Source organism: Bos mutus, chromosome 7 (assembly GCF_027580195.1).
Source record: "Bos mutus isolate GX-2022 chromosome 7, NWIPB_WYAK_1.1, whole genome shotgun sequence".
Classification (NCBI taxonomy): Eukaryota; Metazoa; Chordata; class Mammalia; order Artiodactyla; family Bovidae; genus Bos; species Bos mutus.
The window spans coordinates 58,148,583-58,174,860 of record NC_091623.1 but is presented as its reverse complement, the minus strand read 5'-3'; the positions used below and the strand labels follow the sequence as shown (position 1 = coordinate 58,174,860).

Below are 26,278 nucleotides of genomic sequence, written 5' to 3'. Positions count from 1 at the left end.
ACAAGGCTGTATATTATCACCTTGCTTACTTAACTTATATGCCAAATACATCATGCGAAATGCCAGGCTGGATGAAGCTCAAGCTAGAATCAAGATTGCTGGGGAAAATATCAATAGCCTCAGATATGCAGATGACACCACTCTAATGACAAAATGAATAGGAACTAAAAAGCCTCTTAATGAAAGTCAAAGAGAGTGAAAAAGCTGGCTTAAAACTCAATGTTCAAAAAACAAATCATGACATCCGGTCCCATCATTTCATGACAAATAGATGTGGAAAGAATGGAAAGAGTGACAGACTTTATTTTCTTGGGCTCCAAAATCACTGGGATGGTGATGGCAGCTATGAAATTAAAAGATGCTTGCTCCTTGGAAGAAAAGCTATGACAAACCTAGACAGCTTATTAAAAAAGCAGAGACATCACTTTGCTGACAAAGGTCTGTATAGTCAAAGCTATGGTTTTTCCAGTAGTCATGTATGGATGTTGGGAGTTGGACCATAAAGAAGGCTGAGGACCAAAGAATTGATGCTTTCAAATTTGTGTTGCCTGAGAAGACTCTTGGGAGTCCCTTGGACTGTAAGGAGATCAAACCAGTTAAGCCTAAAGGAAATCAACCCTGAATATTCATTGAAAGGACTGATGCTGAGGCTGAAACTCCAATCCTTTGGCCACTTGATGCAAAGAGCAGACTCACTGGAAAGGCCCTGATTCTGGGAAAGACTGAGGGCAAGAGGAGAAGGGGGCTACAGAGGATGAGACGGTTGGATGGCATCATCGACTCAATGGATATGAGTTTGAACAAACTTAGGGAGATAGTGAAGGACAGGGAAGCCTGGCGAGCTACAGCCCATGAGGTCGCAAAGAGTCCTACACGACTGAGCGACCGAACAATAACAAATGCACAACTTTCTTTCAGATTCCGATGAACAAGATGGAGACCCTAAAAGCGATCGTTCAGTACAAGCCGCCCGTGGACGACAGCAAATGTGAAAACCTGTACTCTGTAAGTGTCAACAAAGGAGAGGACCGGGCCTTAAAGGGAAGGAGGGCACTGGCAAAGGAAGTGGGTGGTGAGCAAGGGGGAGGGCGGACCCATACAAAGGAAATGGGTGAGGACTCATGGGAACGGGGTCGTGAGCAACAGAAGTGGGTAGTAGTAGCGGTAATTTAGTCGCTAAGTCGCGTCCGACTCCTTGCGACCCTACGGACTGTAGCCTGCCAGGTTCCTCTGTCCATGGGATTTTCCAGGCAAGAATACTGGGATGGGTTGCCATTTCCTTCTCCAGGGAATCTTCCCAACCCAGGAATCGAACCTGTGTCTCCGGCATTGCAGGCAGATTCTTTAGGGACTGAGTTAGGAGGGAAGCCCACAGACGTGGGTGGAGACTCACCCACCCACTGAGTGGTAGGCAAGGGAGAAGGCGAGGCCTCACAAGAGAAGGGGATGAGGCTTTTGAGAGAATTTTTTTGTACCACGAAGGGTCTGATTTCCTGTAAGGTGTCTGTTCTGGTAATTTATTTCTGTGTAACACATCACCCCCGAAATTGGTGGCATGAGACAGTACCGGTCATTTTATTATTAGTTGTTGTTGTTGTTGTTGTTGTTTTTCAGAGTATTAGCATAACAGGATTTCCTTGGTGGCACGGTGGTAAAGAATCTGCCTGCCAATGCAGGAAATGTGGGTTTGATCCCTGGGCGGAGAAGATCCCCTAGAGTAGGAAACGGCAACCCACTGCAGTGTTCTTGCCTGGAAAAACCCCATGGACAGAGGATACTGGTGGGCTAAAGTCCATTGAGTCGCAGAGTGGGACAGACTGAGTGCCCGCATGCCCATACACAGCGTAACTGAAAAAATACGGCAGCACTGAAAATAAGATATGTTGGAACTCACAACATGAAGTTTAAATATTTAATTTATATTCAAGTCAGAATTTATTATAAATTTACCTTTCTGGCTCTCACAGATGCAAAGTCATCAGTATCTTTATTAAAACCATTAGCCATTTTTAATGTATGAAAATACGCATACAAGGGGCACGCATTTCTGCTATGGCTTGACCAACAGCCCTGTTGGAGCCTGCCTTTTTTTTTTTTCAAATTTTGATGTTTCATCCATCAGAGATTCGCTTTTTTTTGATATTGACTTAAAATATTGCATTGAAATATTATTTATCTTGATTACAAGCTTTTTGGGGGGGGCGGAAATTCCCTAAAAAAATTTGCACTCAAAGAGAAGCCCCTGGTCTGCAGTCTGGTCCTGGCTCTGCACTTGGGACTCCTCCGGCACCTTTCTTCCTCTTTTTCTGCTTCTGCGATGTCTTCAGGACCTGTGGGCTTGTTTGGTAGCTCAGATCTCCACAGAGAATGTTTTTTGTTTGTTTTGTTGTTGTTTTCTCCATGCTGGAAAGGATGGCGGGATCTTTGTTCCCTGACCAGGGATGGAACCTACGCCCCCTGCAGTAGAAGGAAGCTCAGAGTCTTTAACCACTGGAGCACCGGGAAAGTCTCCAGAGAGAATGTTTTGAGGAGAGAAATATCCAGGCAGAAGCCATCCTGCCTTGAATGACCTATTCTTGGGAGTAGCACGTGGAGGCCAAGCTGCAGACCAGACTCCACCTCTTACTGAGGGAGGGACAGGGCCCCTGAAGACTGTGTGACATATATATGTCACATTTTTTTTTTTTTTTTTGCAAATTCACTCTGTCTCAGGGTCTTCTAGAGTCAGAAAATGCTTGAGTGCAAGCAACAGAGACCCACTTAAGCCAAAGGAGAGGGTTTGGGTCTTGTTTCTAAGGATACAACAAGTTAACTCACAGAAGTCAGGGCAGGAGGTCTGTGAGGGACCAGCCCAGGCTCCTGTTGTTAATGTTCCTGAGATCAGGCCATCAAAGTCCTAACATGTCATGGAATTTATTTCGATTTTCCCTCCACTCATGTGGGAAGAAAGATGCCAGTGATCCTTTCTGGCCAAAACACTCGCCAGCTCGCGCGCCTTTCAGAAAACCTTAGAATATTAAGACCAGGATGATAACTAAGTAAGTAAGACAACTGGTCAGAATCACAGACCTTTCAGAGGTTAAAAGTGACCATCACAGCACCAAGAGCTTAAGTCTGGATAAGTTAAACCCTTTTGTTAGAAACAGTATTAACAGCAGGGTTTCTCAGCCTCATTGGATATTCGAGGTGGATAATTTTTTTCTTTTGAACTTGTTATTTTGTATTAGGATATAGCCTATTAATAATACCGTGATAGTTTCAGGTAAACAGGGAAGGGACTCAGCCATACATAAACATGTATCCATTCTCCGCAAAACTCCCCTCCCATCCAGCTGCCACATAACACTGAGCAGAGTTCAGGGTGGATAATTCTTCATTGTGGGGCTGTCCTGTGCATTTTAAGTGTTAAGCAGCAACCCTGGCCTCCCTCCACCTACTACATTCTAGTTGAAACAATCACAGATATCCTCAGACATTGCCTAGGTCCTCTGGACAGGGTAGGGGGCATGGGCAAAACTGCCCCTGGTTGAGGACAATGATTTATAGGCAACAGTTTTGTGACAGATTAGGTATCTACTTCTCTGCCAGGGCGAGTAGAACCTCCCATTTTTAGATTCAGTTAAGGAATACATTCATTAGAACTGAGAGAAAAAGGAAATGCCTGGGAAATTAGAAGGTGAAATTTGAGGGCAGAGGGATGACAGAAGAAGACCATTAACTGGACAGGTGGTGATGCCTGGAGTTGGAGTCGGGACCAATTCCAGATTTCCAGTAGAGGACTGGATTGGACCAGGTTGGGTCCAGTGTCTATGTGATCCCTTCATCTGTGGCCACGTGAGGATGAGGTCCTGCACCTGCCATTAGGGGAGCATCCTTTTGAGGTGGGGGGGGGTGCTTGGGGCATTTCTCAGAGAAAGGACAGGGTCCCTGCAAAGGTCTGTGTGCACTGCTCCTCTCCCCATCACTCTACCCTGCTAGAGATGCTGTGGTGAAAGGTCCTTCCCTTTTGGATGGGGCCAGCGTTGCCCTGTCAGGTTGCAGGCAATGCTGGCCATTTCTGGAGGACATGGAGAGCCCTCTATTTTGCAGACAGGACACTGTCCTCCTCCAGAGCCTCACTGGAGGATCAGAGACAGCATTTTTGCAGCTCTCATGTGAAATTCGGTTCATACAGCCTCACAGTTCTTTATGAGGCATCAAATTCTAAGGTAATTAACAGCACAGGCTCTGGACTCTTGGGTTAAAATGCTAGCTCCTCTGTTTACTTAGTGTGTGACCCTGGGCAGGTAACTTACCACCTCTGAGCCTCAGCTTCTTCATCTGCCAGAAGGAGATGATGTATGTCTTATCACTAAGGATATCTTTGGTTGCAGGTGATAATAGCATAACCCCAAATGGCTTAAGCTTCAAAGAGCATTTGTTGGCTCATGTAACTACAACCCATACACAGCTGGAACCAGGAGCTCAAATAACATGCCCAAGGCTCCATTTGGTGGCAAAGTGGTAAAGAACCTGCCTGCCAGTGCAGGAGACATAAGAGACGTGGGTTCAATCCCTGGGTCAGGAAGAGCCCCTGGAGAAGGAAATGGCAACCCACTCCAGTATTCATGGCTGGAGAATCCCCATGGACAGAGGAGACTGGTGGGCTATAGTCCATTGGTTGCAAAGAGTCAGACACAACTGAAATGACTTAGCAGGCTCCATTATGCTCTCCACTAACCTTGCTTCCCTCTAGTCCTGAGACAGTCCAGCAGCTCCTCAGGTTACCTCATGTTCAGATGACTCATTCATGTCCCAGCACTTCCAGCCAAAGCCCTGACCTTCACTGTGATTGGACCATCTGAGGTCACATGTCTAGAACCAGTCCAATCACTGTGGCCCAGGCAGATGGGACCTTCTAGCTTAAGCCAATCAGGATGCCCTTCAGTTGCATCAATCTGGTCACTAAGTTTGAGGTGTGAGTGGAATCTGGAAAGGCAGAGAACAAATGATCCTGAACTCTGCTGTTCTAAGCATTTTACACATAGTGACCAATTTACTGCTTCGAACAACCCAAAGAGTTGGGCCTTGATATCATCCCCATTTTACCTATGAGGAAACTGAGGCCAAGGTGCTTGAGTAGCCTGCCCAGGAAGTGGAGGAGAAGCAGGTGTCTCAGGGCCTCTGTATGAAGTACCTTTCCTCCTGCTGGGAATCATCCTTCCAGGGCAGCTGGTGAGGCAAGACCTGACTGGGGAAGGGGAACATCTGGTGTGCCGGGGGCCCCCTCACACCCTTGAGCCACCACCCTCTGCTGGTCTTTTCTTTCCATAGTGGGATGACTTCCTAGAACTTGGCAGTAGCATTCCCGATGCCCAACTGGACCAGATCATAAAAAGCCAGAAGGCCAATCAGTGTGCCGTGATCATCTACACTTCGGGGACCACGGGCCAACCCAAGGGGGTGATGCTCAGCCATGACAATGTAAGTGCTGTCTCTGCTGATGGGGTTGGACTCTGCAGCCTCCAGGGTCTCATTGCCCTGGGGCAGAGGCCTTCAGACTGTTTTTGTTCTTGACCCACAGGAGCACAGTGGTGTTTAGGAGCACAGTGGCATGGGGGACCTTGATCTGTGGGGCAGAGACTTAAGCCAACACTTCCAAGGTCGGGGCAGCATAGTGCAGGGGTTGAGATCAGGGACTCTGCAGGAGACCTGGCTCTATGATCCTGGGCAACACATCCAAGATCTCTAAGCCTTGGTTTCCTCATCTGTAAAATGGGTGTGATGTAATAGTCCCTGCCTCCTGGGTTGTTTGAGCTCAGAACCATGCTTGATAAAATAAGTATGTAAAAGGGCAGTGTAAACACTGAGTTTCAGGGGATAAAGCAGGAACTGATGTTTTAGTTACCTGAGGAAGGCTCTGTGCTTGGGGAAAATGCATGCATGTCTGAGTGGAGTCCAAAGCTGATGGTAATTTAGGTCACTGGTCGGAAAGAATAGGGGAATCCACACTAAAAGATCCTATTTATATAAAACCCTAGAAAGGGACTTCCCTGGCAGTCCAGTGGTTAAGAGTCCACCTGCCAATGCAGGGGACACAGATTCAGTACCTGGTCTGGGAAGATACCACATGCAGAAGGGCAACTAAGCCTGAGTACAGCAACTACTGAGCCGACATGCTGTCGAGCCCATGAGAGAAGCCAACAAGAGAAGCCACGGCAATGAGACATCCACGCACCACAGTGAAGAGCAGTCCCTGCTCGCTGCAATTAAAGAAAGCCCATGTGTAGCACAAAGACCCAGTGCAGCCGTAAATTAATTAAAAAATAAATTAGAAAGTGAATATAATGACCTAACTATAATTTAAAACTGTAACTAAATAAAAGGTCCTGTCTATATAAAACCCTAGGAACAGAATTCCTAGGAGGTCCAGTGGTTAGGATCTGTGTGCCACTTCCAAGAGCCCAAGTTCAAACTTTGGTCAGGAAAATAAGCCCTTGTGGTGAAAACCCTAGAAAATGCAAACTTGTCTACAGGAACCAAAAGCAGATGGTGGCTGCTTGGGATGGCAAAGGGAGGCATGACAAAGGGCGATGGGAACAGAGAACATTCACCATTTCAATGGTGGGGATGCTGCACAGCTGCATATGTAAGTCACTATGCACCAACTTGTACACCTCAAATGCAGGTGGTTCCCTGTATGTCAATTACACCTTGATAAAGCTGTTGTTTGTTTTTTTCTAAAGAACAAGAAAGACAGTGATGGCTCATTTCTGTTGCATGCCCGTGATATGCCAGGGTCCATCCCGAGAGTTTTACACTTTGTAAATCCTCCCGGTGATTCTATGATTCTATCTGTTCTATCGGGTGGCCGCTGTTTCTACAGGTGAGCAAACTGAAGCCCAGAGAGGTTAAAATGCTAGGTCCAGGTCACACAGCAAGCAGCATGGCAGAGCCAGGACCTGAACTCGGGCAGGCTGGTGTCACAGTCCACACTTTCACCTACACTCTTGATCTATGTGGCTGAGGTATAAAGATCATTAAAGATGCGATCACTGTAAATACGCTGAAGCCAGCTGAAGAACAGTACGCAGAGCACAGGCGGTTTTTGTTAAAAATTGAAAAATGAAGCAACTGATGTACAAGCCTGTACGCTTTAAAAGTAGAAAAGTGTCTGGCAGCACGTACATCCAACACTCCCCTTTAGAAAGACTGCTAGTTTTGCAATGAAGCATTTCTTACTTTAAAAAAAAAAAAAAAAAATATATATATATATATATATATATATATATATATATATATATATATATTGGCTGCACTGGTCTTAGCTGCAGCATGTCAGATCTTGTTCCCCGACCAGGGATTGAACCTGGGCCCCCTACACTCTTAGCCCCTGGACTAGCAGGGACGTCCCAGCGTTTCTACTTTATAAGAGCTTTTTGCAGCAACCCAGCTTAAGAGTTGGCAGCACACACTGGCTTTTGCTCTGGCTGTTCCCTCTGCATGGAATTCTTTTCCTAGAGACCAATTTGGCTTCCTCTTTCACCTCCTCGGGGTCCCTGCTCAAATGTTACTGCCTCCAAGAAGTCCTCCCTGACTTTCATGTTCAAAACAGCAAATAAAAATAAACCACCCCATCAGTCCCTGATCCGCTCTGGCTACTGTTTTCCGTGCACTGACATATTATATACAGTCACGTGTTTATTGTGAACATTAGCTCCTTGAGGGCAGCGGCAGTCTGTTGGGTTCACTGCTGCGTCTCCAGTGCTATGTATACGAGGATTCAATCCATTTTGTGGACTGAAATGAATAAAGAGGGTCTGAGGAAGCCCACCCTGGCCAGCGTTCATACTCCTAGTGGCTTCACGTCTGCTGAGATCATCTCCTTGTAGACAGCTGATGAACGCTGAGCTCTTGGAGCAAGTCTGCCTAGATCTTCATCCTGGCTCCCCCATTTGCTAGTTGTGTGACCTGAGAAAACTCCCTTAACTTCTCTGGGCTTCAGTTTGCCCACCTGTGAAATGGAGACAAGAACAGCTGATAGCTCTTAGAGTTGCTGTGAAGGTTAAATAATGCCTCATACTGTGTCAGTTAGCTACTGCTGTGGAACAAACCATTCTAGAACTGAGCAACTTGAAACACCAACAGTGCGTTATTTCTGGGTCTCAGATTTGGACCAGGGCTCAGCAGTGTCTTTTCTGCCCCACAGAGTGTCAGCTGGGATCACTCAGCTGGTGCCCAGGCTGGGTTAACAGGTCTGAGAGGGGCTTCACTCACATGTCTCCTGGGGCTTGGGTTTCTCTGTGGCATGGAAGTAGTGAGGCTGTTGAATTTCTCAATGTGGTGCTGGCTCCCCCAAGGGCAGCACACAGTATGTAAAGGCACAGGCTGACATCTATCAGGGCTCAATGCCAGAAGCTCATGGTGCCCTGCTCTGCAGGTCAAAACCAGCCACTGGACCGGCCCTGTGAGAGGAAGGGAAAACAGACTCTAGCTCTGAATGGAGGGGGTGGCAGAGAATTTGCCACTGTCTTTAACTTACGCATGGGCTTCCCCGGTGGCTCAGACAGTAAAGAATCTGCCTGCAATATAGGAGACCTGGGTTCAATCCCTGGGTTGGGAGAATCCCCTGGAGAAGGGACTAGCTACCCACTCCAGTATTCTTGCCTGGAGAATTCCATGGACAGAAAAGCCTGGAGGGCTACAGCCCATGGGGTCCCAAAGAGTCAGACATGACTGAGTGGCTAACACTTCACTTAACCTACACACAGATATAAGTGCTCAGAGTGATACCTGGCATACAGCCTCATCAGTGTTCCCTATTGTGACTTTTAATCCATTATTGACTGGAGACATTTTAATACATCTTTTGCTGCCCATTATTGACTGGAGACGTATCAGTACATTTTTAGACACTGATACAATTAACATCAAGTGTGAAGTTGTTAGAGCTTAAAGTTGATCAAAGTTTCATTAGACAACTTATGATTGTCATTATCATTCACGTTTTTCTCTGTTAGATTTTTGTTCCAACTTTGTGTATGTGATAAGTGCTAATTTATTACTGTAAAATCTTCAAAGATAACACATGGTGAAATTTTACACAAAGATGAATTTTTCAGTGAATTTTATGGGAATACTTTCTCTGATTGTCTGAGCAACGTACATACAAGTGTCTCAGAAGGTGACAGTTCTTCAGAACATAGTTCTGATTCAGACGATATGCATGTAGACCAACAAGAAGACAAAAAGCCTTAATGATTGATTCCAATGTGGAAAGTGAAACTCATGATGCTAGAGAAGACTTTACCAGTCTGTCAGGTGTAAACTGCTGAATGTAGTGACCTGCAAAACAGTGTTAGTGAAATCACAAAACTGATTTTTGGCCAGCCAAAATGAAAACTCCAGCCGCAGGCATTAGTTTCTGCAAGAATCCCCCAGTCAATAATGAGTTAAAATCATCATAATTGTCATCATTTTTAGAGCAAGAAGTTAAAGGTAGTCCCAGGTTCTCAAAATGTGTCCACAGTTCAAAGTTTCTCCCGTTTTATAGAATACTAGGCCACGCTGAGATAAACAGATATAACCCCTCACAGAAACCCCACAAGGTTAAGATGTATCATTAACCCCTTTCACAGATGGGCAAACAGGCTCAGAGAGGGGACATGACTCGAGCAAGGTCAGAGAGCGAAGAATGAGCCTGAGCCAGGTTCTGAACCCTCGGGTGTTTGAATGACTGTAAATCACAGTCTGCACGCACCTAGCCCCTTTTCTCAACAAGTGGGTGCTGGATTCCTTGGGCCTCTGGAAGGGACAGTGCTTATGGGGGCAGAAGGAAAATCCCTCCATCCTGAGACCCAGAGAAAGACAAGGGATGAATCTTGAGGGCTCACCATGGGCCAAGGGTTTTGCATGTTTCCTTGCTCTTAAATGTCCCTTCTCTTCTCTTAAATGTCTCTTCTCTTCTCTTAAATGTCCCTTCTCAACAAAAATTCACTGGGCACCTACTATGTGCTTGGAAAATGGCTTTGGACAGAACAGACCCAACTGTGGCCCCCGGGAAGACAGACAGGGAATGAATAAATAAAACCACTGAGATTGTGGCAAGTAGTACTTAGAGGATTAGACAGATGCTGGAAGCTTCCGTTTGGGGGTGAGACAGCTTCTCTAAGAGGTGACATTTAACTAGCAATTCAGTATCCAAGGAGTTATTAATAGTTGTGGAGACAGTTGAAGGAAGCAGATCCCAGGCAGTGGGAATGGCCAGTGCAAAGGCCCTGAGGCAGGACCTTGCCTGACCTGTTGGAATAACAGTGTAGAGGCCCATGTGGCCAGATTAATGACCAGTTTATGATACCAGTAAGAAGTATAGATTGCTAAATTATAGATATGCTAAAACTTTACATCAAAGCATGCATTGGAGAAAGAAAAACATTCATAGAGTTATAAAGCAACTACACTCCAATAAAAATTTAAAGAAATTTTAAGAAAAACATTGATATATTAATTGTTGGGGTGTTTATTCCATGGGATTAAGAGTGGTCCTTTTGTTTTTTGGACAGTGTTGGTTTCTTAATTTTATGTTGGCACAAGGAAATTCTGTGCCCATTTTACAGATGAGCATTTATATAGAGGTTGCAAGGGATTTTAAGCAAATAGCCCAGGGTCACTCAGCTAGTAAATGGTGGAGTCAGGATTTCTTTTGTGTGTGTGGCTGTGTTGGGTCTTAGTCATGGCATGTGGGATCTTTCATTGTGGCAAGCAGGCTCAGCAGTTGTGGTGCATGGGCTTAGCTGCCCTGTGACATGTGGGCTCCTCGTTCCCTGACCAGGGATTGAACCTGATCTTCCACATTAGAAGGTGGATTCTTAACCACTGGACCACCAGGGAAGTCCCTAGAGTCAAGACTGCTTCTGAGACACTGAGTCCTTCAGATTTTCTGACTTTCCCAGTAGACATCCTGACTCTAGGGTCTCCTTTTGGATCCTGGGGCATCTGGTAATCCCCCAAAGCTGCCCACTGTAGTTTACAATTCGTCCCAGCCTCAAGCAAGTTAGTGAACTTCTCTGTGCCTCTGGTTTCCCATCTCGATGACGGGGGAGAATCACAGTTATCAACCCCAGTGTTAAGATGAGGACTAAATGACTCGATGTTTTTGTAAAGAACAGGAGCAGTGCCCAGCGTTTAGGAGGTGCCTTGCGTTTGTTAAAGAACTGCATTTAAACAGCTCTCAGGTGAGGAGCGGAGGAGTGGCACCCCACTCCAGTACTGTTGCCTGGGGGTTGCTAAGAGTCGGACACGACTGAGCGAATTCACTTTCACTTTTCACTTTCATGCAATGGAGAAGGAACTGGCAACCCACTCCGGTGTTCTTGCCTGGAGGATCCCAGGGATGGGGGAGCCTGGTGGGCTGCCGTCTCTGGGGTCGCACAGAGTCGGACACGACTGAAGCAACTTAGCAGCAGCAGCAGCAGCAGGTGAGGAGGAGGAGGAAGTATATCGGATCTCACTGGATCCTCAGTTCAGCTTGTGTTCTAGATCACGTGGACAGCGGGGTCGGTGGCGAAGGAATGCAACCTGGCTTATGCCCCCGAAAAGCAGGAGGTGGTGGTCAGCTACCTTCCTCTCAGCCACATCGCAGCTCAGATGATGGACGTCTGGGTGCCCATTAAGGTCGGGGCTTTCATCTACTTTGCTGAACCAGATGCTCTCAAGGTATCAAGGCTGAGGGAAGCCCAGATGGGTGGACGGCTCCATCAGGGCCCAGATCTGGGGGTGTGGAGTCAAGGTTAAGGGCAGCTTGGAAGGGTGGATGGTTCCATCAAGGCCCAGATCTAGCAGGCGGAGGGGTTCCTTCTCTGTCCTCAGCTAATGCTCCCCTTTAGCAGCATGTGAATCGGTTAACCACCTTCTTTTTGTTTTTATCTTTATCCGAGTCATGGTGTCCATGGTTTTGCAGGCTGTATACTGAACTACCTAAGACTAAAATGTAGATGGCACTAAAGGCAGAGTTTGTGTGTGTGTGTGTGTGTGTGTGTGTAGCTTTTTTTTTTTTAATTCAGTATTCCCAGCTCCAAAACCCTCCACAAACCAAACATTTTTGGCAGTAGAATCTGACCTGAACTGATGTGAAGCTATTTGAGTCTTCATGTTTACCCCACTTACTGGGAATACACGTATCTACAGAAATATTCATGGGCTTCTCCAGTGCCTCAGCGGTAAACAATCTGCCTGCCATGCAGGAGGCACAGTAGACGGGGCTTTGATCCTTGGGTTCAGGAAGATCACCTGGAGAAGGAAATGGTAACCCACTCCAGCATTCTTGCCCGGAGAATCCCATGAACAGAGGAGCCTGGAGGGCCATGGTCCATTTGGTTGCAAAGAGTCAGACATGACTGAAGCAACTTAGCACTAGGAACAAAGCCGTTTTAACTTGTTTTTGGCTTCAGCACACAGGATCTTAGTTCCCTGACCAGGGATCGGACTCGTGCCCCCAGCAGTGGGAGCACAGAGTCTTAACCACAGGACTGCCAGGGAATGGCCTGTCTTAACATTTTAAACAACCGCCAGAGTGTTTTCAAAGAGGCTGTGCCATTTTGCATTCCCACCAGAAGTGTATGAGAGGTCCAGTTCCTCCACATCCTCACCAACACTTGTTACTATTTTTGTCACTTTTCACTTTCCTGCATTGGAGAAGGAAATGGCAACCCACTCCAGTGTTCTTGCCTGGAGAATCCCAGGGACGGGGGAGCCTGGTGGGCTGCCGTCTATGGGGTCGCACAGAGTCAGACACGACTGAAGCGACTTAGCAGCAGCAGCAGCAGCAGATGTGAAGTGGTCTCTCTCCTGTTAATTTGCAGTTTTCAAATGATTAATGATGGTGAGCAACTTTTCTTGTGCTTATTGGCCATCTGTGTATCTTCTTTGGAAAAATCTCTTGTTCACAGTTTTGCCTGTGTAAAAATTGAGTTGTACATCTTATTGTTGAATGTTGTGTTCTTCATACAAATTGTTTATCAAAGATAGGTTTTGCAAATACTTGCTCCCAGCTCTGTGGCTTCTCATTTTCTTACTAGTGTCTTTTGAAAAGCAGAAAATGTTCACCTCTAATGAGTGTTAACTCTCCAATTTATTGATTTTTTGTTCCTTTCATGCTTCTGGTGTAATTTTTAAGAAAATCATTGCCTACCCCAAAGGTTGGAAGAAGAAATGGTAACCCACTCCAGTATTCTTGCCTGGAGAACTCCATGGACAGAGGAGCCTGGTGGGCTACAGTCCATGGGGTCACAAAGAGTCGGACACGACTAAGTGACTTACACATACTGTATCTAAAGGCACAGAGATTTTCTTCTGTGTGTTCTTCTGGAGGGCTTTTAGATCTGTTAACAGCTCTTACTTTTAGGTCTGTGGTCCATTTTGACGTAATTTTTGTGTCTGGCAAGAATACTCTAAGTTAGCTAAGCTCTCTGTTTGTCTGTCTTTGGCACTTTTATTGAGTATCAATTGATCATAAATGTAAAGACTCATCTTTAGATTTTCAGTTCTGTTTCATTGATCTTTATGTCTATCCTTACACCAAAACCTCACTGACTTTATTTTTCCAGCTTTTTGGTAGTGAGACCACCTTGTTCCTGTTCTCCCAGTCTCATAAGTAAAAACCTCACATTCCAGGAACACCTCCAGTTCTGGATATATCGGGACAGTTGATCACCCTACCTTATAGTCAGTTTCAAAATCAATTAATAGTAGGTCCTCTGATTTTGTTTTTCAGAATCGCTTTGGTTATTCTAGGTCCTCTGCATTTCCATGCAGCTTGTCAGTTGGTATGAAATGGCTTGCCTATTTTTTACAATGACACTGAACCTGTAGATCAATTTGAGGGAGAATCTTTCATGATACTCCACTTCATGCTTGGGCAACAAGCATGAAGTGCTTGTTTAGCCACTCCCACCACACTGGCTACATAGCCTGTTTTCACTTTATTACAAACTGATGCACTAAGAGCATCTCACACGTGTTTCTCTGTGTATCGGAGTCTTTCATCCAGCTGAGTTCTATCACCCACAGAAGTGAAGTTGCCTAGCTGTATTTAAAATGTTAACAGCACTGTCACACTGCCTTCCAAAAATACTCTACCAGTCTGTACACTCCACTATGTCCCCAGGGAGAACGGGTTAACTGATTGGCCACTGGCCAGTCAATGGGCTGGCTCCCATGGGTCAGGAGCTCACCTTGGTCCAGAAAGCTAAGAGAAAGTTCTCTGGGCTGCCCTCAGTAGCTGAGGAGAGATGGACACCTGGGGTGCAGGTGTTGCTGACTGAGCTCTGTGCCCAGCAGGGCACCTTGGTCAACACCTTGCAAGAGGTAAAGCCTACTGCCTTCCTGGGGGTACCCCGAATTTGGGAAAAGATGCATGAGAAGATAAAGGAGGCTGTTGGCAAGTCTTCAAGCTTGAGGAAAAAGGTGTTTTTGTGGGCAAGGAATATTGGCTTAAAGGTCAACTCGAAAAGGATGCTAGGGTAAGTGGTTGGGACCACTGGGGCCAGGCATGGAGGGTGGTGGGTGAGGGGGCTCAGCCTTCTCCAGCTGTGTTCCATCCACCCCTGTGGCTCTGTGACTACAGAGCCTTCCTTGGCATCCATGTTCACAGGGAACATGACCATCCCATGAGCTACCGCATGGCAAAGGCACTCGTGTTCACCAAAATCAAGAATTCCCTTGGCCTGGATCACTGCCGCATTTTTATCAGCGGGGCCGCACCCCTCAACCAGGAAACTTCTGAGTTCTTTTTAAGCCTGGACATACCAATAGGCGAGGTGTACGGTATGAGTGAAAGCTCAGGACCCCACACCATATCCACCCCGGCAAACTACAAGTTTCTAAGGTACTGGTCTCCTGGGCAGACACCTGGTCCACTGGCAACACTGGGTCAAAGTGGACGGAGGTGGGAGGGTTTCTGGGATATGATGAATCCTGACTTGGTGCCTCCAGCCTCCAGGCTCCAAATCTTCATGACTGTGGGAAGCCCCAGTTTGTCCGAGAGCCCACGGACAAAGAGGGAGGTCTCCCAAACATTCTATGTATGTACCCTCCCTATCTGTCACTTGTGAGCTCTGCCTCCAGATGTCCCACCCCAGGTTGACCTCCTGAGACCTAGGGACCCTTCATCTCCAAGATGCTTTGTTTCAAACACATCCGCAGGCCCCTCTGGCTTTCTCCCAAGCTTAGCTCACCTTGGGAGGCAGGATGGAGCCCAGTGACACTGATGCAGTAAGAACACCAAAGGCGAGTTCTACTTGGAGTCTGGGAGCCACGTTCCTTCACAGGACCTCCTGATCGTCCTTCCCTGCTCCCCTGCCCCCCACCAGCTGCACCATACTGCAAGTTCGAGTCTCCTCTCGTGTTTGGCCAGGTTCCACTCACCTTTGAACTTAGTGAAATCGAAGTCTTATCTTCCAAATCTGGCAAAACCATCTCTTGCTTCTTACTTTACTCTCTACATCAGTATCCACCCTTTCCAGCCCATAACTGCACCTGGGTCTGTTTTCTGTAAAACCCAAATGCCCGCTTGAGCTTTGTTGTTTTTTTTTTTTTCCCCAAACCAAAGAGTAGTCCTTCCTTAAACAGGTGGTTTCTTTTTTTTTTTTCCTGTGTAGAATTTTTTTTAGCTTTACTTGGATGAACCCATCAAACTCGTATAGCTTCTGAGTTTTTCCACACTCCTAGGAAAGTTTTTAATTGGGAGGTTATAAGAAGCCTCTTTGTACTTTTTTTAAAAACTTATATTGGAGTATAGTTGCCTTACAAAGTTATTTTCTGCTGAATAGCAAAGTGAATCAGTCATCTGTTGTTCGGTCACTATGTTGTGTCCAAGTCTTTGTGACTCCATGGACTGCAGCACGCCAGGCTTCCCTGTCCTTTACCATCTCCCAGAGTTTGCTCAAACTCGTCCATTGAATCGGTGATACCATCCAATCATCTCATCCTCTGTCGTCCCCTTCTCCTCCTGCCTTCAATCTTTCCCAGCATCAGAGTCTTTTCCAATGAGTCTGCTCTTTGCATCAGGTAGCCAAAATATTGGAGTTTCAGCTTCAACATCAGTCCTTCCAATGAACACCCAGGACTGATCTCCTTTAGGATGGACTGGTTGGATCTCCTTGCAGTCCAAGGGACTCTCAAGAGTCTTCTCCAACACCATAGTTCGAAAGCATCAATTCTTCAGTGCTCAGCTTTCTTTATAGTCCAACTCTCACATCCATATATGATTACTGGAAAAACCATAGCCTTGACTAGATGGACCTTTGTTGACAAAGTAATGTCTCTGCTTTTCAATATGCTATCTAGGTTGGTCATAACTTTCCTTCCAAGGAGTGTCTTTTAATTTCATGGCTGCAGTCACCATCTGCAGTGATTTTGGAACCCCCAAAAATAAAGTCTGACACTGTTTCCACTGTTTCCCCATCTGTTTGCCATGAAGTGATGGGACCAGATGCCATGATCTTCGTTTTCTGAATGTTGAGCTTTAAGCCAACTTTTTCACTCTCCTCTTTCACTTTCATCAAGAGGCTCTTTAGTTCTTCACTTTCTGCCATAAGGGTGGTGTCATCTGCATATCTGAGGTTATTGATATTTCTCCCGGCAATCTTGATTCCAGCTTGTGCTTCTCCCAGCCCAGCGTTTCTCATGATGTACTCTGCATAGAAGTTAAATAAGCAGGGTGACAATATACAGCCTTGACGTACTCCTTTTCCTATTTGGAACCAGTCTGTTGTTCCATGTCCAGTTCTAACTGTTGCTTCCTGACCTGCATACAGGTTTCTCAAGAGGCAGGTCAGGTGGTCTGGTATTCCCATCTCTTGAAGAATTTTCCACAGTTTATTGTGATCCACACAGTCAAAGGCTTTGGCATAGTCAATAAAGCAGAAATAGATGTTTTTCTGGAACTCTCTTGCTTTTTTGATGATCCAGTGGATGCTGGCAGTTTGATCTCTGGTTCCTCTGCCTTTTCTAAAACCAGCTCGAACATCAGGAAGTTCAAGGTTCATGTATTGCTGAAGCCTGGCTTGGAGAATTTTGAATATTACTTTACTAGCGTGTGAGATGAGTGCAAATGTGCAGTAGTTTGAGCATTCTTTGGCATTGCCTTTCTTTGGGATTGGAATAAAAACTGACCTTTTCCAGTCCTGTGGCCACTGCTGAGTTTTGCAAATTTGCTGATATATTGAGTGCAGCAATTTCACAGGATCATCTTTTAGGATTTGAAGCAGCTCAACTGGAATTCCATCACCTCCACTGTATAATCATAAGGGATTTGATTTAGGTCAAACCTGAATGGTCTAGTGGTCTTCCCCACTTTCTTCAATTTAAGTCTGAATTTGGCAATAAGGAGTTCATGATCTAAGCAACAGTCGGCTCCCGGTCTTGTTTTTGCTGACTGTATAGAGCTTCTCCATCTTTGGCTGCAAAGAATATAATCAATCTGATTTTGGTGTTGACCATCTGGTGGTGTTCATGTGTAGAGTCTTCTCTTGTGTTGTTGGAAGAGGGTGTTTGCTATGACCAGTGCATTCTCTTGACAAAACTCTATTAGCCATTGCCCTGCTTCATCCTGTACTCCAAGGCCAAATTTGCCTGTTACTCCAGGTGTTTCTTGACTTCCTACTTTTGCATTCCAGTCCCCTATAATGAAAAGGACATCTTTTTGGGGTGTTAGTTCTAAAACGTCTTGCCAGTCTTCATAGAACCATTCAACTTCAGCTTCTTCAGCGTTACTGGTCGGGGAATAGCCTTGGATTACTGTGATATTGAGTGGTTTGCCTTGGAAACGAACAGAGATCATTCTGTCTTTTTTGAGATTGCCTCCAAGAACTGCATTTCAGACTCTTGTTGACTATGATGGCTACTCCATTTAAAGGATTCCTGCCCACAGTAATAGATATAATGGTCATCTGAGTTAAATTCACCCATTCCAGTCCATCTTAGTTTGCTGATTCCTAGAATGTTGACATTCATATGGGAAAACCATAGCTTTGACTATATGAACCTTTGTTGGCAGAGTGATGTCTCTGCTCTTTAATGTGATGTCTAGGTTTGTCATAGCTTTCCTCCCAAGGAGCAAGCATCTTTTAATTTCATGGCTGCAGTGATTTTGGAGCCCAAGAACATAAAATATGTCACTATTTCCACTTACATTTTTTCCTCTTCTATTTGCCATGAAGTGGATGGACCAGATGTCATGATCTTAGTTTTCTGAATGTTGAGTTTTAGGCCAACATTCACCCTCATCAAGAGGCTCCTTAGTTCCTCTTTACTTTCTGCCATGAGAGTGGTATCATCTGCATATGGGAGGTTGTTGACATTTCTCCTGGCAATCTTGATTTCAGCCTGTGATTCCTCCAGCCTGGCACTTTGCATGATGTACTCTGCATATATGTTAAAATAAGCAGAGTAACAATATACAGTCTTGTCATACTCCTTTCCCAATTTTGAACCAGTCAGTTGTTCCATGTCCTGTTGCTTCTTGACCCACTTACAGTTTTCTCAGGAGACAGGTAAGGTGGTCTGGTATTCCCATCTCTTTAACTATGTTCCAGTTTGTTGCAATCCACACAGTCAAAGGCTTTTGTGTAGTCAATGAAGCAGAAGTAGATATTTTTCTGGCATTCTGTTGCTTTTTCTATGATCCAACAGATGGTGATATTTTGATCTCTGGTTCCTCTGCCTTTTCTAAACCCAGCTTGTACATCTGGAAGTTCTTGGTCATGTGTGTGTGTGTATGTATGTGTGTATGTGTGTGTGTATGTGTGTGTGTATCTGCTCTTTTTGGATTTCCTTCCCATTTAGGTCACCACAGAACACTGAGTAGAGTTCCCTGTGCTATACAGTAGATTCTCATTCGTTATCTATCTTACACATTGTAGTGTATACATGTCAATCCCAATCTCCCAATTTATCTCACCCTGCCTTTCCCCCGGTGGGGTCAATATGTCTGTTCACCTGTACCCTTTTCCCAGAGTCCACATTTATGCATTCCTATACATTTTAAGCATCTCAGGCCTGCTTTCTTTTTCCACTTGTTGACTAAGGGAGTTTCTACACTTCACCCTAAAACCACTGACCCTTCTAACTGCCAATAGAAGAGATCTCAGCCAGGCAGAAAGAAAATACTTCCTTCTCTGCATCCTAAGACCACCCTCCCAAGTGGTATCACTAGCGAAAGGAATTTCATGAAAATCCAGATTTTACTAGCGCTCTCTGTTCTGTGGCAGTAACTTTAAAGAGACTTTGGCTGGTCATGTTACCTAAAATCAGCTGTCTTGGTCACTGCATTCAGGGCAACATTCCTGTTTTCTAGAGAGGGTTTTGTTGCTGGGATTGGTTGGTTTTCTTTTTTCTTTTTTGCCACTCTGTGTGACTTGTAGGATCTTAGTTCCCCGATCAGGGATGGACCCAGGCCCTCAGCAGGGAAAACATGGAGTCCCAACCACTTGGCCACTGGGGAATCCCGTTGTTGTTTTTAATCTGGGAAGTTTTCTGCCATGTACGTGAAGATAAAACCAACCTACAACTCCACTGGGCTTCCCAGTTCACCAGTGAAAGTGTCACTCAGTTGTGTCTGGCTCTTTGTGACCCCATGGACTGTAGCACATCAGGCTCCTCTGTCCATGGGATTTCCTAGGCAGAAATACTGGAGTGGGTTGCCATTTCCTTCTCCAGGGATCTTCCTGACCCAGAGATCAAACTCGCTGTCTCCTGCATTGCAGGCAGATTCTTTACCACTGAGCCACCAGGGACGCCCAGTTCACCAGGTTTTTGGGAATTTGACTCCCTCGGTGGGACCAGCCCTCTCTCCATTCAGCCAGCAGTCACAAGCACCCACGGGTCCTGGGGAGGATGCAGCGGCAGCATTGGCCCAGGCCAGCTGAGCCGGGAGCCAGGAACCGGGTGACCTCGGCCCCTGACCCCAAGCCTCAGTATTCCTCCTTCCTGTCCTCTGGCAGTTCTGGCAAAGTTGTGGCAGGGTGTAAGAACATGCTGTACCAGCCGAACAAGGATGGCGTGGGGGAAGTCTGCCTCTGGGGCCGGCATGTCTTCATGGGCTACCTGGAGCAGGAGGACGCGACCATGGAGGCCATTGACGAGGAGGGCTGGCTCCACTCTGGGGACCTGGGCCGCATGGACAACCAGGGCTTCCTCTTTATCACCGGCCGCATCAAAGGTACTGGGGCTGGGTTCCCAGGAGCCCCAGCGAGCAGGCCAGCCTTGAACACCGAAGGCTCTGCCTTTCCACCTTTCATGGGGATGGGTGCTCACACAGATGTACAGGGACACCCCAGCCCACACACTGTCCAGCCCAGTGCTATCCTTGTGCCCAGCATCTGGCCCTCAGCAGGAGGGAGCCAGAAAAGAAGCCTACTCTGGGCCTCAAACCTCTGTTCCCTCCCCTGTCATTTATGGATAACAGTAACTAAAGAGTCATCATGATTAAATGAAATGATACAGAACAGGAATCAGTCAACTTGTCCCATAAAGTTGGTCACTGCTTTAGTCACTAACTCGTGTCTCTTTTATGACCCCATGGACAGTAGCCCAACAAGCTCCTCTGTCCATGGGGTTCTTTAGGCAAGAATACTAGAGTAGGTTGCCATTTCCTTCTCCAGGGGATCTTCCCAAGCCAGGGACAGAACCTAAGTCTCCTGCATCTCCTGCTTTGGCAGGCAGATTCTATACCACTGAGCTACCAGGGAAGCCCTAAAAGGCCCATGTATAAATATTTTGGATTTGCAGGATACAGGGTCTCTGACATAGCTGCTCCACTCGACTGCTGTGGGACAAAAGCAGCCGCAGTTGATGTCCAGACCTACGGTCGTGGCCATGCACCAATACAAATGTCACAGGATTTTCATGTGTCACAAATATTGTTGTTCTTTGGATTTCCTTCCAACTATTTAAAAATGGAAAAACTATTTAGTTCGTGGCCTTACAAAAACAGGCAGAAGGAGCATTGTGGAATTTGGCCCACAACCTCTGATGTAGAGCATTTGGCATGGAGCCTGACATAGGCTGTAACTGTTCAGTAAGAGGGCTATGTTACCATTATTTCTGTGATAAGCAACAGAAAATCCTTCTTAAGCAGGTTTGAGTGGAAAAGTAAAGCTGCTGGCTCAAAACTGTAAAGTCCAAAAGGTCATGCTTCAGGCATGGCTGGATCCAGGTGCCAAAATGACATCACCAGGAATCTCTTTATCCTTCTGTGACCAAGTTCCCCTCTGTATCTGTGCCATTCTTGTTTATTCATTCATTTATTTGTCTGCATCTGGTCTTAGTTGCAGCATGCGGGCTCTTTGTCATGTGGGCTCAGTAGTTGTGGCTCAAGGGCTTAGCTGCTGCACGGCATGTGGGATCTTAGGTCCCTGACCAGGGATTGAACCCACATCCCCTGTATTGGAAGCTAGATTCTTAACCACTGGACCACTAGGGAGCTCCCTGACGCCATTCTTGAGGAGGCTTTTCCAACTTGATGACAAGATGGCTGCCAACAGTCTAGGCTCATCGTAACAGCCTAAGGTTGAGAAAGAGTGTACTACTCCCAACAGCGTCAGCAAGTTTCATGCCCGATTCTCATTGGATCTTCTTGGGTCAGTATTCCATCTCAGAATGAATGACTGTAGAGGATGGAATACGCTGACTGGTCTGATGTGGTCAAAGGCTCACCCCAGCAGCCCACCCCCTCCCCAGACCACACAGAGATGGAGGGTAGTTCTCCAAAGAAACTTGAAGGATGGAGGAGTCACTGGGCTGATGATATCACAGATGTCCATCATGGGCCCAAATGGATCATTCCTAGTGCTACAAGGATCTCAGCAGAGGTGACTGCAAGATCATGGGATGGAATGGAGAGGGTCTGGGTGGGTGGGACGGGAAGCAGCAAGTGTCCCAGGATGGAGGAACAAGTGAAGACTGTGTCTGGGGCAGGAAGAGGAGCTCCTGAAGGATTTTAGGCAGGGGAAGACAGTGACACAATCCTTTAAGAGCCTGCCAAAACTAGGGAGGTGCCACGCACCCCTGGGAGGAGCCTGGACTTGGGGTCTTTGAGAGTTGCCAGACGATGGGAACAGCAGGAGACAGAGAGACGGGCATGGTCAGAAGCACTTGACTATTTTCCAGGCAAGGGCATACCAGAGGGCCTGGATCAGGGCACAGGGGACAGAGGAACAGGCCAGGAGTGGACAAGATGCTGTCCAAGTGGAATACTCAGGATGTGGATGCTTGACGGGAATCTGAAGAAGACGGGGGAGGAGGGGCAGAGTGACTCTGGGTCTGGGGCTTGGAGAAGGACATAGAGAGCATCCTGGAGAAGGGCAGGGGTGGTTCTGGGGTTTTTTGGGGGAGTGGTGGTTGCTGCCGACACCTGGGCCCCTCTGATCTGCAAAGGCACGGGGCTCCTGGGCTGTCCTGGTTGAACCCACCCCCAGTCACGCCTTGTTTCAGAAATCATCATCACAGCTGGTGGCGAGAATGTGGCTCCTGTTCCCATCGAGAACCTGGTTAAGGAGACAATCCCCATCATTAGTAATGCCATGTTGGTGGGCGACAAGGCCAAGTTCCTGAGCATCCTCCTGACGCTGAAGGTAATGTGGGTTTTCCAGCAGGTGGGAAGCCACATCTTGGTCCTTGGGGCTGGATGCTAGAGGTTGTGACAGGGGTGTCGTGGGGGCAGTGCGAGGTCGACAAAATGACCGGAGAGCCACTGGACACGCTGAACTTGGAGGCGATCAAGTTCTGCCGGGAGGTGGGCAGCCAGGCGACCACAGTGTCTGAGATCTTGGACCTGCGAGACCCCATGGTCTACGCGGCCATCCAGAAAGGCATCAATGCTGTCAACCAAAAAGCCATCTCCAACGCACAGAAGATTCAGAAGTGGGTCATCTTGGAGAAGGACTTTTCCATCAGTGGCGGAGAGCTAGGTGAGTGGCCTGGAGAGTTTCAACACTTGGAGGCTGGTCCCCTGATGGTGTCCAGGGCCCTGTGGGTGCTGAGGAGACACATCTTATTCTGGGAGTCAGAGGGTCTGTGGGACCAGCTGCCGACCAAGGGGTGGCTACACGGAGGAAGATGGTGTCCACCTCCCCCCGATCCCACCCCCAGTAGATGCAGACTCTGATGTGTCAGGGAGGTGAGAAGACTGGGCAGCGTAGCAGGTGTGACAGTGTACTAGAAGGATGACTGGTCAGGGGTCAGACGGCAAGATGCTTTGGCCAAAAGGATCTGGGAAAGCTGCGCTCAGGAAGTGGTCCTTAGGGTAAGACTCAGAGGACGAGAAGGAGCCTTTTGGGCAAACAATTGAAGGGGAATAATATTCCTGGCTGAGAGGACAGCAGGTACAGAGGCCCTCAGGTAGGACGGTGCCTGGAGAGTCGTGGGAACAATGGGAGGCCTGTGAAGTCAGGGTGGAGAGAGGTCACATTCAGCTGCAGTAAGGAGTTGAGATTTTATTCCCAGAAAGGGAGCTGTGTGTGTGTGAAGCAGAGAGTCTCCTTTGCCATCCCTTAAGATGGCAAAGGCAGTGCCCCAGGAAGATGAGGGCATGGCCAGCCACCAGCCCAGCCCCAGCCACGAGATTCTGCCGCCTGGTCACACCCAGGGTACATGGACTCCTATTTCACCCCCACGTCTGAATCGGTTTCTGCTTTCTGGGCAGGTCCGACGACAAAGATTAAACGACATTTCATCCTCCAGAAATACAAAAGGCAGATCTACAGCTTCTACCAGTGACAACTTCGGCAGAGCGGGTCCTGGCTGCCCCGATGGTGAGACTGGCTTGGCTGGCTGGGCCGCAGATGAGTCCACACAGGTGGTCTCCACACGTGCACACGCTCAGCTGCCGTGGGCTCTGGATGGCGTCTGTCCTCCGCTCACCCCCACCTGGGTCCCAGTGGGGCAGGCCTCCTCCTTCCTGCCTGGCTGTCACCTCTGTTAGCTTCTTCCTGCCTCTTCCACTTGTCTGGTAGAGAGAGCCAGGCAGTCTTCGCATCCCAAACCAGAGCCCAAATGTGAAATGCCCAGATGTTTCCTGGTGGCTTCTCTGTAGAAGCCCTTTTGTCAGAAACTATTGTAGGGGGCAGGTGGGGGGAATTCTACTGGCCGGAAACCCAAGGAATGAGGTGTGACGGCCCATCCCAGCAGTGGCATGGAGACTTGATTTTTTTGGCTGCGCTGGATCTTTGCTGATGCCAAGGGTTTTCCTAGTTGCAATGCTCGGGCTTCTCTTGTTGCAGAGCATGGGCTCTAGAGTGCAGGCGCAGCAGGGTGGGGGGACAGGCTTGGTTGCTTGGCGGTATGTGGGATCTTCGGGGACAAGAGGTTGAACCTGTGTCCCTGGCATTGCAAGGTGGATTTGTAACCAGTGGACCACCAGGGACAGAGACTTGATCTTGTCCCACTACCCCTCTGCACCCTCCCTTTCCCCAAAGTCTTTCTCACAAGGAGCCTCCACGATGCCAGGAGTCACAGGGAAGGTTTTAGAAACCCAGCATGGCGTGCGGTGTGGGCAGAGAGGCGGACACATCTTCCATTGTCCAAGGCCTACCTATAATTCTCTCGTGGTCAAACCCTTCTGCTCGGATGCCCTGTGCTCGTTTCCTGGGACCGCCACAGAAGACAGTTCCGCAGGCCCGGGACTTAAACAAGAATCTTTCCTCAGGGTCCTGGATGCTGGAAGTCTCCCCACAGTCAAGGCTGGTTGGCTCAGTTGGTTCCTTCTAAAGCCCCTCTCCTTGGTTTGTGTGTGCATGGTATGTCGCTTCAGTCATGTCTGACTCTTTGCGACCCTAAGGACTACAGCCCGCCAGGCTCCTCTGTCCATGAGATTCTCCAGGCAAGAAGACTGGAATGGGTTGCCATGCCCTCCTCCAGGGGATCTTCCTGATCCAGAGATCGAACCCGCATCTCTTACGTCTCCTGCATTGGCGGGCGGGTTCTTTAGCGCCACCTGGGAAGTCCCATTGGCTAGTAGAGGGCTGTTTTATCCCTGCATCTGTATCCAGATTTTCCCTTAGAAAAATACTTGTCATACTGGATCAGTGTCCACTCAGTGATCGCATCTTAACTTGCGGACCTCTGTCCATAAAGACGCCATCCTCGAATACACTCTCATCCTGAGGGCTTGGGTATCAGGATGGAGGTGAATGCAATCCAGCCTGTAATACTGCTGTATCTGTTTGTTTGTTTTCTTTTCTTCACCATTAACTGATTTAACCCCTCCACACCTTCATCTGTCAGAGTCTTGCAAGCGAGCCCAGCAGCTAAACACATCCCATTCACCGTTCAGCGTCTTTTGCAAGATTTCTGATTTCACTCTGCAGTTGGATGAGAGGCCATCCAACATTGGTGTGGGGGTGGGAGGTGGACCCTCTCCAAGCCTGTGCTGTCCAGTATGGCAATCACTAGCCACATCTGAAACTGAGACGTGTTGTGGGTGTAAAACCCACACTGGGTGTGGGAGTCTGATATGAAATAACAGAATATATAATACCTTGTTCATATTTTAAAACATTGAGTGTTGGAATGATACTCTTTAGGACATACCTGATAATATTAAATATAGCACACAGAGACTTCCCTCATGGACCAGTGGTTAAGACTGCCTTTCCATTCTGGGGGGTGGGGGTTGTGGGTTCCATCTCTGGTGGGGGAATTAGGAACCCACTTGCGTGTGGTGTGGCCAAAAGATATATGTGTGTGTGCTCAGTCACTCAGTTGTGTCCAACTCTTTGTGACCCCCATGGACTGTAGCCTGCCAGGTTTCTCTGTCCATGGGATTATCCAGACAAGAATACTGGAGTGGGTTGCCATTTCCTCTTCCAGGGGATCTTACAGCATCTAAATCGATTTCATCAATTCCTTTTCTGTATGGCTACTAGAAATTTTAAAATTATATTGGTGGCTCACGTGACATTTCGCTTGGAGAGTGCCACTCTAAAGTTCATTGGAGGGGAATTCCCTGGCAGGCTCAATGGTTAGGACTCAGCACTTTCACTGCCAAGGGCCTGGGTTCAGTCCCTGGTCAGGGAACTAAGATCCCGCAAGCTACGCAGTGTGGCAAATAAAAAGTATCAGAAGAGGAACAAGATGGTTGAGGAGTAGATGGACGTGAAGTACATCTCTCTCCATGGATACATCAGGAATATACCTTCAGACACAAAACTGCAGACAGAACGCCAGCCTAGAGCAGACAGGACTACCTGACTAGTAGAAAAGAATACACAGAACCACGCAAAACTCGGTAGGATGAAGGAAT

At 47.3% G+C, this 26,278-nt stretch overlaps 1 protein-coding gene across 1 annotated transcript in view; it reads left to right on the top strand.

Annotated features, from left to right (window-relative positions):
* Positions 1-26,278, top strand: part of ACSBG2 (acyl-CoA synthetase bubblegum family member 2) — a 40,921-nt gene that overhangs the window by 5,454 nt on the left and 9,189 nt on the right. Inside the window, exons 4-12 of the mRNA XM_014480115.2 lie at positions 919-1,005; positions 5,314-5,463; positions 11,518-11,694; positions 14,317-14,498; positions 14,630-14,863; positions 19,980-20,197; positions 22,471-22,610; positions 22,700-22,946; positions 23,681-23,789. Of these exons, the coding sequence (XP_014335601.2) occupies positions 919-1,005; positions 5,314-5,463; positions 11,518-11,694; positions 14,317-14,498; positions 14,630-14,863; positions 19,980-20,197; positions 22,471-22,610; positions 22,700-22,946; positions 23,681-23,754 (1,509 nt within the window). The 3' untranslated portion in view covers positions 23,755-23,789. The remainder of the gene's footprint in view (positions 1-918; positions 1,006-5,313; positions 5,464-11,517; positions 11,695-14,316; positions 14,499-14,629; positions 14,864-19,979; positions 20,198-22,470; positions 22,611-22,699; positions 22,947-23,680; positions 23,790-26,278) is intronic.